The sequence below is a fragment of the Sporisorium graminicola genome, chromosome SGRAM_11, assembly GCF_005498985.1.
Source record: "Sporisorium graminicola strain CBS 10092 chromosome SGRAM_11, whole genome shotgun sequence".
Lineage (NCBI taxonomy): Eukaryota > Fungi > Basidiomycota > Ustilaginomycetes > Ustilaginales > Ustilaginaceae > Sporisorium > Sporisorium graminicola.
In genome coordinates, this window is record NC_043721.1 from 740,972 (window position 1) to 753,310 (window position 12,339).

Sequence of the window (12,339 nt, forward strand, 5' to 3'; positions counted from 1 at the left end):
TCTGATCTCACTGAGGAGAACTTCTAGATCCTAAAAGTAGGGTTAACCCTCAACGTCGAGATCAAACCACGAAGCAATCGATTATGTGGGCCGCTGCCCTTTTGCTTCATACGCTTCGCGAAGAGGAAATGCATCCAATACTAAAAGGGACAGTACATCACAGCACAACTGTTCGCAATAGTAGTTCACAGTTCCGTGTCTCCTGTACAGGTGCAAACAGTATTTGCCATTCTATTGCTACGGCGCTATAGAGATTTACAGGTAGTATTGTCGTACTACTGAGGCTTTCTTGAAAGGGAGTTTGTTTCCACTTGAGTTTGCTACTAAGCTTCAGGCGCCTGGACGGAACGTGGAGTTTTGTATGTACAGTTCCGTATGTAACGCCAACGGTGGATTTCGGGATGCCAAGCCTGTCTTATTGCCTTTTCCGTGAATCCGGCCCTGGAATAGCCAATTATTTGACCCCGTAAGTCGGTTGAGAGACCTTTGCCGCGGACCATGTCGGTGTTCCAGGTACCCACGGTTAGGATGATGGTAGTAACAGTCTTGGCATGATCACATGCTTCATAACAGACCACGTGATTTCATTTCCGATATCCGAAAAACCGAACATTTTTACGCAGGATCTGTACATATATGTACATATACTGTACAGCACATACAGTACACACAAAACTACACGTTCCGTCCACTCGCCTGAAGCTTCGTAGCAAACTCAACCATTTCGCGGCCAGAAACAATAACTTCCCCTGCTCCGGTACTACTCACTGCCAGCGCACGAAAACTCGCAGGGCCAATCTTGTTAGAACAACGCGCGAGCAACCAAGAACCGAAGGATGGCGCGAGAGCTATCCGCCCTGATCAATATCACAGATCCCGGCATCGATCTGATCCGCGAATGGGTAGGAGACAACAGCGAGCGGTGTTCTATTCTACCGCCCGATGAGGGCGTGCGCAGCGACGTTCTCATGCGACTGCAGGTCACGACACGCTCGATCCTGGGCGCCGTTGCCTACGACACTGGCGGCATCCTTGCGGACAATGGACGATTGCGAATACTCGGAAGCGGCTCGGACCGCTCTCTCGTGACCGCCAATGATACACTTGGAAGGAACCATGAGATTATCATTGTCGGCGATGATGTAATTGGCGGCGTCTTTGCGTTCAACGGCGGACGGTTTGGCCCGCAGACCTTTGGCCAAATTTACTATCTTGCAGCCGACGATTTCGTATGGACGTGCCTGAACGTCGGTTACACGGATTTTGTTTGTTGGTGCGTGACTGACGACCATGATATGCTTTATGGGCACCTAACAGATTTTGAGCCGTGGTTGCAAGAGCCTCCGCCGCTTACCAAGAGCCTCTCCTTCTATCCTTTTCTTTGGACCAAGGAAGGCCGCGATGGTTCAGGCAAAATCGCCATTATTGACGCCGACGAGGTAGTGAATGTCCATATTGACCTTGCAGACCAATTACATCGGCTTGGAATCGACTAGCCCCTTCATCGCTGCACCCCTCAGCAAGTGCAGCTGCAGTTGCTCCAGCAGCTGGAGACGATCATGCTCAACGCAACGCTCATGGTAGCGTGTCCCCTTCGGTCTCTTCAGACAGGTTTGGAAGCCTCACGCCTGTCATCACTAGCAGGCGTGGCCAATTTCATCTTCCGCCCTCAGAGAATGAGTCTTTTTTCACTTGCGGTGTAGTGGGCTAGGTGGGGGCACGCAAGGCGATTGAACGGATTGTAATTGAAGCTAATTGCTGCGGATACCTGTCAGAGCGGTGAACAGCTCCGCTGCGGTCTTGTGCTGTCCAAGTAAGGCTTGAATCTGCCGTGCTTGTTCCAGTCGTTCGGTTGGTATGTATAAGTCTATGGATCGGATGTTGGCCAAGGCAGCTACCATTATCATGCACTGAGCTTTCACCACCAGATCACCACCGAAGGCCTGACATCCCCACGGCACCGCCTCGATCCGAAAACCCGCCGTCGCTGAAGTACGGCCAATAGTGTCTGCGCTCTGACACCACGAAAGGGCACCCTTGAATCCAGCGTATAGCTTCTTCACCTCTCGTAGTACGTTGCCTGGATTGAGGTCAGGGAGGGCCCCGCAATTGGACGCCATGTCAAGTTCCAAGGCATCGGCGATGATGTACCGTCTTTGATGTGCTGTGGACGCAGCTTTGACGTCAAAAAGCTGGACCATATGCGCGTTTCGACCGTGACCCTGCCAATGCCCGTGCACCGGGAACGCAGAGGTGACGATGGCAGCCTTCTTGTCCAATAGAGGAGCCACCAGCGAAGTGATGGCAAGAGCAGGAGACTGTCCCATCAGCTTTTCCTCGTGGGTTCCCGAAGGGCCAGGTCCTGGCTGCGAATGCGCATTGAGAAGCACAAAAGTATCTGCGTCCCCTTCGGCAGATGGTTCAATCGTCTGTGCGACCAGTTTGATCTTCAGAGTGGATAAAGTTCGACAACAGTGCTCACCTAATCCGTCCAAAACGTCACGCCTCGATTATTTTTCGGAAGCGCCCGAAAACGACTTCGAACAACCAAGGACGATGATGCATTTTGCACCGCAAAACATTGTTTCAACTTAGCATACCTGTGATTGACATGTGGTTACAAGGGGATGCCCGGGTAGGGTTGACGACCAAATACCCCCTTTTCTTTGCATGGCTGGATATTCCATGGTGCGTATGGTCGACTAATGACGCAGGTGGCTGATGCTGCTGGTGCCGTTGGGCTCGGCCCTTTCATCGATGCGTCGGAATCGCCTGTTGTGAAAGCGTTGTAGCTCTTTGGTAAGCTTGCGACTAGCGCCGTGCTTACAGGAGTGATCGAAAAAGCGCATAAAGTGGATGTGGAAGCAATCGGACCATATGCTGTCAATATGGGCCAGAAAGATGGCCTGGTAGACTTCCTCGTCCATGCAGACGCGGTACTTTCCGTTGATGTGACGATGCATGGACATCTGTACCCCGCCTTCAGCCCACTGCCATGTTTCGAGCTGTTCGAGGTCCTGGTTGAGAATGTCGGCAATCTCGCGCAGCACATTCTTGCGCGCAGTGAGATCGCGCAGATTCGATCGTTTGTCTCCGGCGTACAGGTCGTTGGAGAGCACTTGGTCGATGGCGCTTCGAACGGCTTCTTCATCAAACGAGGCAAAGTGCTCGCTGCGGTACTTGATCTTTTTGCGCAATGTGTCCAATGCAGACGCCGAGCCGGCCTTGAGCGGTTTCATGGCAGAGGCAAACATGTCGACAAGGTAAGCGGTGAGTGTTTCCTCATTGACACGTAGGTCGAGCTGGCGTATGCATTGGTCGAGTTTCTGGTTCAACATGGTGCACCTGCCTTGGATCATGGAGGAGGTGAGGGTGCGATCGTACACAGCCTGCTGGTGGAGCTCTGCGATGAGTTTGAGCGCGAATTGACATGGAAGGGCGATTCGATGCGCGTCTTGGTCTTGTTCAACTGGTCAAAGATGGCCAACAGCGCCTCGAGCGTGGTCTAGGGCGATGCATCGGGGCTGCTGCTTGCTTGTTGGCGTAGACGGGTGAGACAATCCCTCTGTGCCTGGAGATTGACCAACTTGCGGTGAGTCATGTGTTTGAGTTTGCCAAAGATGTTGCTCGACATGGTGACAGGCAGTTGCAGGGGGAGGGGGTGTGGGAAAGATGACAAGGGAAGACAACGTTGCGCAAGTTGTGTCTTGTACTGTGTGTATATGTTATGGGCGGGGTCAAGTCGGCCAAGCGAACATCAGGGTCGTCCAAGAAGAACTCGCAGCCGTTGCTCCATTCCCGCGGAGGAGAGGCACCGAAGAATCGTCGCGACTTTCAACTAGCCTAAGGGGTGGGGAAAGCATGGTCGGTGCTCAGCCAAGCTAGGAGACAACAAACCACTTTTGCGAGCAAGCTATCCAAGGTGGACTGCGTTCGAATGCAAGGCCTCTTCTTTGTTGCCGTGCCATGCAGTGCGGTTGCTGTTCGCTGGGGCAAAAGCGAAACCGCATCGATTTGTCTTCGGAAACGACCGAACCAGCATGGTTGGCTTGCTCAGTTGAATTCGGCTCTCTCTCTCTTCTGCCACTGCAACTGTCGAGGATTTCCAACGGTTTCCTGGACATCTGCCCACGTCCAACAGAGCTCAGCTTTTTAAACCCAGTCTTCCCTGTATTTTGCTTGGGATAGACATGCTTTTGGCACTGATGCAGACGGCTGAGATGAGGCAAGGCAATACCAGCGATTCCCGCAACCATTTACTCCCTTATGTCCTCGTTCGCTCTTAGAGGCTGGCACCCGATCTCTCACACACGCATACACACACTTGTTCGACAAGGAAGGACGCCAAGGGGGGTTTCGTCCTACAGTTCGAATTGCTATTTTCATCTCCAGTTGGGGCTTTTGCAACAGTCACCATGTGCCGAACCAAAGCTGCCCGAGGATGGGTGCAACGTCGCGGCACCATGCAAGTCTGGCCAGAGTCACTTGCAAACCAGTTTGGGCGGGGCTGAACCCGGTGGGTGTCGTTTCATCTGGTTCCAGGTCTGAGAGCAGAACGTGAGGTAAACATCCATATCGTCGTACGTGAGATTGGACAGTTGCAAGGAACCATTGCAATACGCCGGTACCGTTGTTCCAGCGCAGTGAGACAGATCGAGCGAATCGATCCCATGCTTTTGGCGCCATGCCCTAAAGAGGTCCACTTGAAGGAAATCCACCATCATCTCGAGACCGAGCGTGTCCATAAACTGGTCGACATGCATCAACGGAGTGATACTCATGTCAAACGGGCTGAACACCACTACCGTCCGTTCCTGGGACGAACGTTCTCCAGTTTCGGACAGGTTGGACGAAACAGCAAACTGCCTTCCCAGCCAGTCGTAGGCGAATACATGCGCCTGCATTCCATCTCGAACAAACGTCTCGTCCATGAACTCCTGCCCGATGGCACCCGAGATGGCATCATGGAATCGAAAAAGGCCTGAATTCGCTGAAGCGCCACAGAACCCGGCGTCAGCAAACGAAGATCCAACCAGTCGCGGGGCCCATTTGGCTCCCCGGCCGTCGCGAGCTTTTCGAAAAATCATCTTGAAGATCAGAGCAAGCGATGGGGAAAGTGATGGTGGAGAAGAAGAAACCACTTTGACAGTCCGGTAAAAGAACACATGTTCCCTTTGGGACGTGGAAGCGAGCTAAGAGGAGAGGAATGCAGCCGCACAACCCAACCACCTTGGTCTTCGGATTAGTGGTCCGAAAAGAGACACTAGCCTCGCCTTCCTCCGCTCAACGCACTGACCACAGATGGGGAGAGCCCAACATACACTCACCGCTTGATACATCGCCAGCAGCAACAGTATGCATGCATTCCAGTCCAGCAAGACAGGGCATTCCACTGCCACTGTGTGGCTGCTGACTGGCTCCAAATGTAGACGATAGCTGTTGGCGAGCGGAGAGCACGTGGGTTTTCGGGAAAAAACCATGTGAGATCATAGAGAAGCAACATGCAAGACGGTAAAAACCGATGGAGTGGCATAGCGAGCGAGCGTTTGCTGGGATTCCCATCATCCCTAATCAAAATCCATCTTACCACTCCCCCTGCCCACTTCGATGAGCGGTACGTTCGACCCCTTCGAGTACGCTTCACAGGTATACAGCAAAGCCGATGTGCGCTCCCCGCTCAAGCAGCTCCTATTTGAGGTGGGACTGTGCGAGATCCTCGTCGTCCTTGTGGTCGATGTCGCGGCAGACGAAGGACACGTCTGCACTCGCTGCATTGCGCTCGCTGCAATCCGCATGGCAGACCAAGAGGGGACGCCACAGTCCAAGGTGCTAGTCGAAACGGCTCATCAAGCCGTCGATGCATTCAACCCCGATGATGAAGATGCGCGCGCTTGGTGCTGGACCAGTGCACTCTGGTAGAACGCCGGTATCAGCATCTATTACACATGCGGTGTTGTGCTTGGGGATCAACATGCAGGGTTTCCCACTGACGCACTACATCGAAGCGGTAGACCACATGATCCAAGTCACCGGCCCTCTCAACACCCCGCTCCGCTCCCACTCCATCAACTCCCACCCATCATGCTGCACGCACACCACATCATCACCGACCTCATCCAAACGCTGCAATCCATCGTCCCGTCCCCGGACGCAGTCGCCGAATACTACAGACAAGTCGAGCAGCATGGCCACACCTTGGCTTCCCTAGCCAAGCATCTCCGTGACGAGGCCAGGAACTGTGGTGTCAACTTCTGACCGAAAGAAGCTCTGCACAGATCAGAACGGCCAAACGAAAGCCGGAACCCTGTCAGTGATGATCCATGCCCTGGCAATCAAAGAGAAGGCTTCCTTTGTTCGTGCGGAATAAGATACCCACTGTTTTCTAAGGCCAGTTGATTCGATATACTGAACCAATGACAATGATAAGACTTGGTACAGGATAGCAGCCACACAGCCACAAAATTTCGAGGTGAGTGCAGAGGGAACCTTGCACGCCTGCCTTACACCCTCAAAGTATGTTTACTACCTGTTGGAACAAGCTTCTATAGCAAGACTACTTTCACGCACCGGAATCTCTCAATGTCGCAGTCTCTGGCATGGAAGGCATCTTCTCAACCTCAAACTCGCGAGGAAGCCATGGCTGTAGTATTACGTTCTATCTGTCTTTATTCCGTTCGAGTCTGAAGGTCCTTTGCGCAACTACGACCTGCTGCAGAGACGTTGGAAAATCGCCGTTGCAAGTACCAACGTGCACAAAAACAATCTCCAATCCCGCTTCTTTGTCGCTGTGTGAGGATAGCTTTTCTTCTCTACCCTGGTTTGCATCGGCTGAGATGGATGTGGCTACAAAGTTGACTCTCTAGCCGCTTTGAATATTGTTAGTCTGGCGAACAGCTCGGCTGCCGTCTTGTGCTGTTCAGACAAAGCTTGAATCTGCTGTGCTTGTTCCAGTCGTTCGGTTGGGATGTAGAGGTCTACAGATTGGATGTTGGCCAAGGCAGCTGCCATTATCATGCACTGCGCTTTCACCACCAGATCACCACCGAACGCCTGACAGCCCCACGGCACTGCCTCGATCCGAAATGCCGCCGGCGCTGAACTACGGCCAGCGGTGTCTGCGCTTTGCCACCAGGACAGCGCACCCTTGAACCCAGCATACAGCTTCTTCACCTCTCGTAGTACGTTGCCTTGATCAAGGTCAGGGAGGGCCCCACTATCGGACGCCATGTCGAGTTCCAAGGCGTCGGCGATGATGTACCGTCTTTGATGGGCGGTGGACCCGGCTGTAGCGTCAAAAAGCTGGACCAGATGAGCTTTCCGACCATAGCCCTGCCACTGTCCGTGCACCGGGAACGCAGAGGTGACGATGGCAGCCTTCTTGTCCAATAGAGGAGCCACCAGCGAAGTGATGGCAAGAGCAGGAGACTGTCCCATCAGCTTTTCCTCGTGGGTTCCCGAAGGGCCAGGTCCTGGCTGCGAATGCGCATTGAGAAGCACAAAAGTATCTGCGTCCCCTTCGGCAGATGGTTCAATCGCCTGTGCGACCAGCTTGATCTTCAGAGTGGCCGAAACGTTGGCAGAAGCAACATCAGCCATGCCATCGGACGTAGACCACCGGAATACAAAGCAGCCGTCCTCTGATCCTGCACACGGCTTGGTGTACCCACCACTGGCGAAATGGGCGATAAGTGTGGTGGCATACCCCCTGACTGTGCTTTCGATAGGAGGATCGCCGCGGAAGTAGGCCAAGAACCCTGGCCTCCCCCAGTCGTTCCCCTTGGGAATCTGCAGAGTGCCCAAGAACAGATGGGAGAGCAGAGAGTCGACCTGCTGGCCAGAAAAAGACTGTTCTGGAGAAATACAGGACAGATAGTCTAGAGTACCGCTTGGAAACAGATCTGGAAGTTCGAGGGCTACCTGCAGGAGGTGGGATCGAAAGCACGCAAGGTGGTCCCACGTCTGTTCTGCAAGAACCTCCTGCAGAAAGCCGGTGTCCACATGGCCAGCCTGGTGCAAGCTGTAAGCCAGCACCTGCACCATCTCGTCGAAGCGAGCAACCCACTGCCTGAGATGGTCCTCCCCTCGCCCATCCACCGACTCGATGCGCGCAAGATCGGCGTCAGCCTGTATCAATGCTGTCTTTAAGAGGTAACCTTGCGAAACTGTGCCATCTTGGCGAATTGCCTCAGGAAGGTCACCGCAAACGTCGAGCGGGTCCAGACTCGTCAGCGACGCATGATGCGGAAGGAAGTAGGCGTCATCGCGAGATGCGTCCATGGCGGACTATATTTTTGTGCACCGCTTCCAATGGGATTGATTCGGTGAAGAAGGTTGGTCTAGGAGTGGATAAGTTCGAGCTCGAGTTTGGAAGCGGTACTTGAATCGAGATGGCTTAGGCTCGAGGTCAGGGTAGAGAGGTGATTCGAGATGGAGCGAGGTCGAGGAGGGTGGAGACGAGGGCTCGGCTTGGAAGCCCAAGTCTCGGTCCGGAAATAGGTATAACCGGTTTTCGAAGTCAGGGGTTAGGGTTAGGGTTAGGGTCGGGTTAGTGGTCCGAACGGTGTAATGGAATAGCGTCCAGCCGACAGCCCATGCACTTGCCATAAAGCAGACTGTTGTGAAGCCCCACCCAGAAAGGGCGAAGCCTCCTTCTAGCCTGTATCCATATGAGATTTATGCGTTTTCCTTTCACCTCGTAGCGCTCCTTGCCTTGAAGTCCCAGTGATTGGGGTAACTTGCGCCGCCACTTGCACGTTTACCCATTCTGGTGCTGCAATCTGTCCGGCAAAGTGTGCTTTGACTATCAGACCTTCTAAAACAATATTCTTTCAGTCTGTCCTATCGATCTCTTGAGTAAACTCTGGGCGTTCTCGAAGATGCCAGCCCGCCGGAATGCAATTGTAGTCGTATTGTTGAGCGTTTCGCCCGCTTCGCAAACTGCTGTTTTGGCGATTCTGGCGTTCTCCAAAGGCTCGTGCAGCGAATGACCATTTTCGGATAGTGGTCCTAAAGGCAGTCCCCTAGTTATTTCGATATTTTCTTCCAACCACTGTCAAGCAACTTACTGGTCATTGTGAAAGAACACCAGGACACGGTTTGCGAGCCTCCGCAGTATCATTCAATGCGGATATTTCAACGTTCTACTCGGCGTGACTCGATTTTCCTTTGGTCAGGGTTCTGTACGCTTTGTTTTGGTTTTGGATCTAGAAGTTCTGTGCAAATCATGTCTGTCAAGACGCAGGTAGTGATATCGACACGTCCGTCAGTGAGACGCTCTAGGAAATCTGCTCGGCGCAGTTTCCAAGACTTGCAACCAGTGTGAGTAAGGAAGAGTACCAGGATGGCAATGAGAGGTACGATGGACGCAAGGGCAAGCTGCCTATGGGCTTGCGGTGCCTGTCAATCGATGGCCAGCTTTCGAACACGAGCTACGCTGTAGACGCAGCCCGGGCCTTTCCAACACAAAAGCCAACAATTGCAATGTGGTCGATTCAAGCTGATGCTGCTAACCCTTTCAAATGCCAGTCCGCTATCTGCTTCGTTCGATTCAAAAGGTGATCAGTAAAGCATTCACTCCAGCTGCTGTATCGCAAGTGCATGGGCTGTCGGCTGGACGCTTCTTATTATACCGTTCGGACAAGTAACCGACCCGAACCCTAAGCCTAACCCTAACCCGCCACGGAGTCTACCGCTCTACATGGCCAATCCCTGACAAATTTCGAACACGTGATTATGAGGCCGAGGCGTGCTGTGCATGCTGGTAAATCAGCGCCATCTGAATATTTGAAAATTATCACTTCAATTTTCATATGGACCGTCTCCTACACCCCATGACGCGCCGAAGCCCCCCCGTGAAAAACCCTAATCTCGATTGACGTCTCAAACTTGCTTTCTGCCCAACAGTTCACTGGTATGGATTTCTGATTTGAGCGTAAAGAAAAAGGGCCAACTAGTCAATTTCCCGCGGATGGCGAAGCACGACCGCAGTTTTTCGCACCAACGTTCAGCGCTAGGCTTTATTTGCAAATGAATTGTTGCCGGCCGAAGTCCTAACAGATGCATTGAAGCAACTATATGCACTATCGACGAATTGGAATTATCGCAGCGACACAGTGTCGCTGGGAACATTCATCATAGTGGAGAGACAGGTCTAATTCGCTGGGTCGCCGATTGCAGACAGGCTCACCACTGTGTCGGCCCCTTTCCCCCCTGCTCAAGATAAGTCGATTGGGACAAGAACGAGAAAGGTTGGAAAGTGGTTCTGTCTACCAAACGCATCGTCAAGGCCTCGCTACTAAGGACTTGCTGGACGAAGCATCGCACAAGCAGAAAGACCTTCCTCGCTCGCTCCAAGCGCTTGATCAGGGACGATTGAGATAGCTCGTATCTTCGAATCTACCCTTCCATCGCCCTCTCCAGGATCGCAAATCCACTTGGTGAAATGCCTTTGTTATAGATGACGGCGGGTTCCCTTCGTTATTCTGTGCAACGAACCTGACGAAACAACGGCCAAGCTGTGCGTGAGCTTCATATACTCTTTTCGTTGATGTATTCTGTCTCTCGATCGAGGAGCTGGCTAAGCACGTCTCTAAAATATTGGAATCCATTCATGGATCCTGCGTCCACACGGACTCGGTCGCTTTGCCACTGTGTAAGGGTAAATCTGTGGCCAAGTCTGGAGACGAGGGTGTGATTGTCTTTTGCGGCTATGTTCCGCTGGTGGCGCCGGCATATGTGGCTGCATTTGGGTCATGCGCTGCATTTATCGTTGTGCAAGCATGCTCCACCTGGCCCAAGCCCTGATTCTTCTGACTCTTTGTCGTAGACCCCGATGATGTTTCCTAGAAACTCGCTCATGCAGTTGCGGTGGAAGAAAGGGGTTCAGAAAGTGTCTTCGGCGACCAACCAGCGTTGGGCAAAGATGACAAAATCGGCCACTGCAGTACCTGGAGTGTCTGTGGAACAGGTCAGGACCGTAAAATCGATGGATTGGGATGATCATAAGAAATGGAACCCACGACGTTGAACTTAGTCAAATCGTAGCGGTAGGGGACGTAGTTGCCAGAGAAAGCAACGACATTGTACGGAGAACGATCTTGGGAGAATTTGAAGAAGCGACCCATGAATTTGTTGGTCACCTGCCGATGTTGGTTGATGTCGCCTAGGCAGTGACAGGTGTTTCCAGGAAACATTTGGCAGACGTTCGTCTCTGCAAAAAAACTTGAATACAAATTATTGACGCGTCTTGTAATCGTTTCCAAGCGGACTGCTTCAAAATCTACGAGCAGTTTGTATTCAGAACCAGACGGACTGCTACAAACCAATTTTGAACAAAATTACGTGTTGCCAGAAGGGCGCTTTAATAGCTAGGGTGTATTTTCAGATTGGAACCGAGCAAACTGCAGTGTTCCTGCATTGAACACAACGCTGCAAGGAAGATCCGCACAGCCTGACAGGTGGAAACGCAAAATGAAAACTCCATCCCGTGCAAGGATAGTTGGCATTTTGCATTGCCGCTCCTGTACGTCCAAGAACAACGTATTGTGGAGGTACAGCCCGTGCACACGTGAGAACAACGTATTGCGGCAACATATTGCGGAGGTACAAGCAAGAACAAAGCTAACCCTTCACAAAGGCGGAAAGCGGTACAAAGGCAAGCATTGTACGGGCCGCATTGCATAGCAGGCGCTTGGTGACGGGTGGCAAAGCAGGCTGTCAGCATATATACCCAGCTCCATTCCGACAAACCTCCATCCTCTTTTCCCACCCCTCACACACTAGCCGTCTTTCCCTCCCCCCATCCCCTCCTGCCTTCTTTCCTCAGCTCGCATTCAGGTTCGTATTGCCTCGCTCCCCCCTCAGCTGTTTTCTGCCATCTGATGCTGACGAACCCTTTTCTGCTTCTTTGGAAGACTCTCACAGCTCGACACGCAAATCTGCATCTTCTACAACTCAGCATTCAACATGACCGACACCACCTCCGCCGTCCAGCTCTGGCAAGGCAATGAACACCAGAAGCGCGCCGAGCTGTACCACTGCATTCTTTCGAACCTGCTCACGTTCTGGCAGCAGCAGCAGGACGACGGCATCGGTGAGATCCACAGCTACATGGAGACCCACTTCTTTCCCTACCATCACGCCATCCCCTACCGTCAGTCTGCCACCAGCCAAATGCGTTTCCTACGGGAGTTGCAAGGGTTAGGGTTAGGGTTAGGGTTAGGGTTAGGGTTAGGGTTAGGGTTAGGGTTAGGGTTAGGGTTAGGGTTAGGGTTAGGGTTAGGGTTAGGGTTAGGGTTAGGGTTAGGGTTAGGGTTAGGGTTAGGGTTAGGGTTAGGGTTA

The 12,339-nt window shown here is 52.6% G+C and overlaps 5 protein-coding genes across 5 annotated transcripts; 1 reads left to right on the forward strand and 4 right to left on the reverse strand.

Annotated features, from left to right (window-relative positions):
* Positions 1–932: 932 nt before the first annotated feature.
* Positions 933–1,292, reverse strand: EX895_001548 (uncharacterized protein; the record flags this gene model as incomplete). The annotated part of the gene is made up of 1 exon (XM_029882147.1): positions 933–1,292. One exon carries the CDS (start codon positions 1,290–1,292, stop codon positions 933–935), a length of 360 nt encoding a protein of 119 aa, XP_029741748.1.
* A 1,410-nt stretch (positions 1,293–2,702) lies between these two features.
* Positions 2,703–3,359, reverse strand: EX895_001549 (uncharacterized protein; the record flags this gene model as incomplete). Its single annotated transcript, XM_029882148.1, has 1 exon — positions 2,703–3,359. One exon carries the CDS (start codon positions 3,357–3,359, stop codon positions 2,703–2,705), a length of 657 nt encoding a protein of 218 aa, XP_029741749.1.
* Positions 3,360–4,481: 1,122 nt separating this feature from the next.
* EX895_001550 (uncharacterized protein) lies at positions 4,482–5,087 on the reverse strand (the record flags this gene model as incomplete). Its single annotated transcript, XM_029882149.1, has 1 exon — positions 4,482–5,087. The coding sequence occupies one exon, from the start codon at positions 5,085–5,087 to the stop codon at positions 4,482–4,484; it is 606 nt and encodes a 201-aa protein (XP_029741750.1).
* A 520-nt stretch (positions 5,088–5,607) lies between these two features.
* EX895_001551 (uncharacterized protein) lies at positions 5,608–5,919 on the forward strand (the record flags this gene model as incomplete). The annotated part of the gene is made up of 1 exon (XM_029882150.1): positions 5,608–5,919. The coding sequence occupies one exon, from the start codon at positions 5,608–5,610 to the stop codon at positions 5,917–5,919; it is 312 nt and encodes a 103-aa protein (XP_029741751.1).
* Positions 5,920–6,843: 924 nt separating this feature from the next.
* On the reverse strand, positions 6,844–8,277 carry EX895_001552 (uncharacterized protein; the record flags this gene model as incomplete). Its single annotated transcript, XM_029882151.1, has 1 exon — positions 6,844–8,277. One exon carries the CDS (start codon positions 8,275–8,277, stop codon positions 6,844–6,846), a length of 1,434 nt encoding a protein of 477 aa, XP_029741752.1.
* Positions 8,278–12,339: the final 4,062 nt, after the last annotated feature.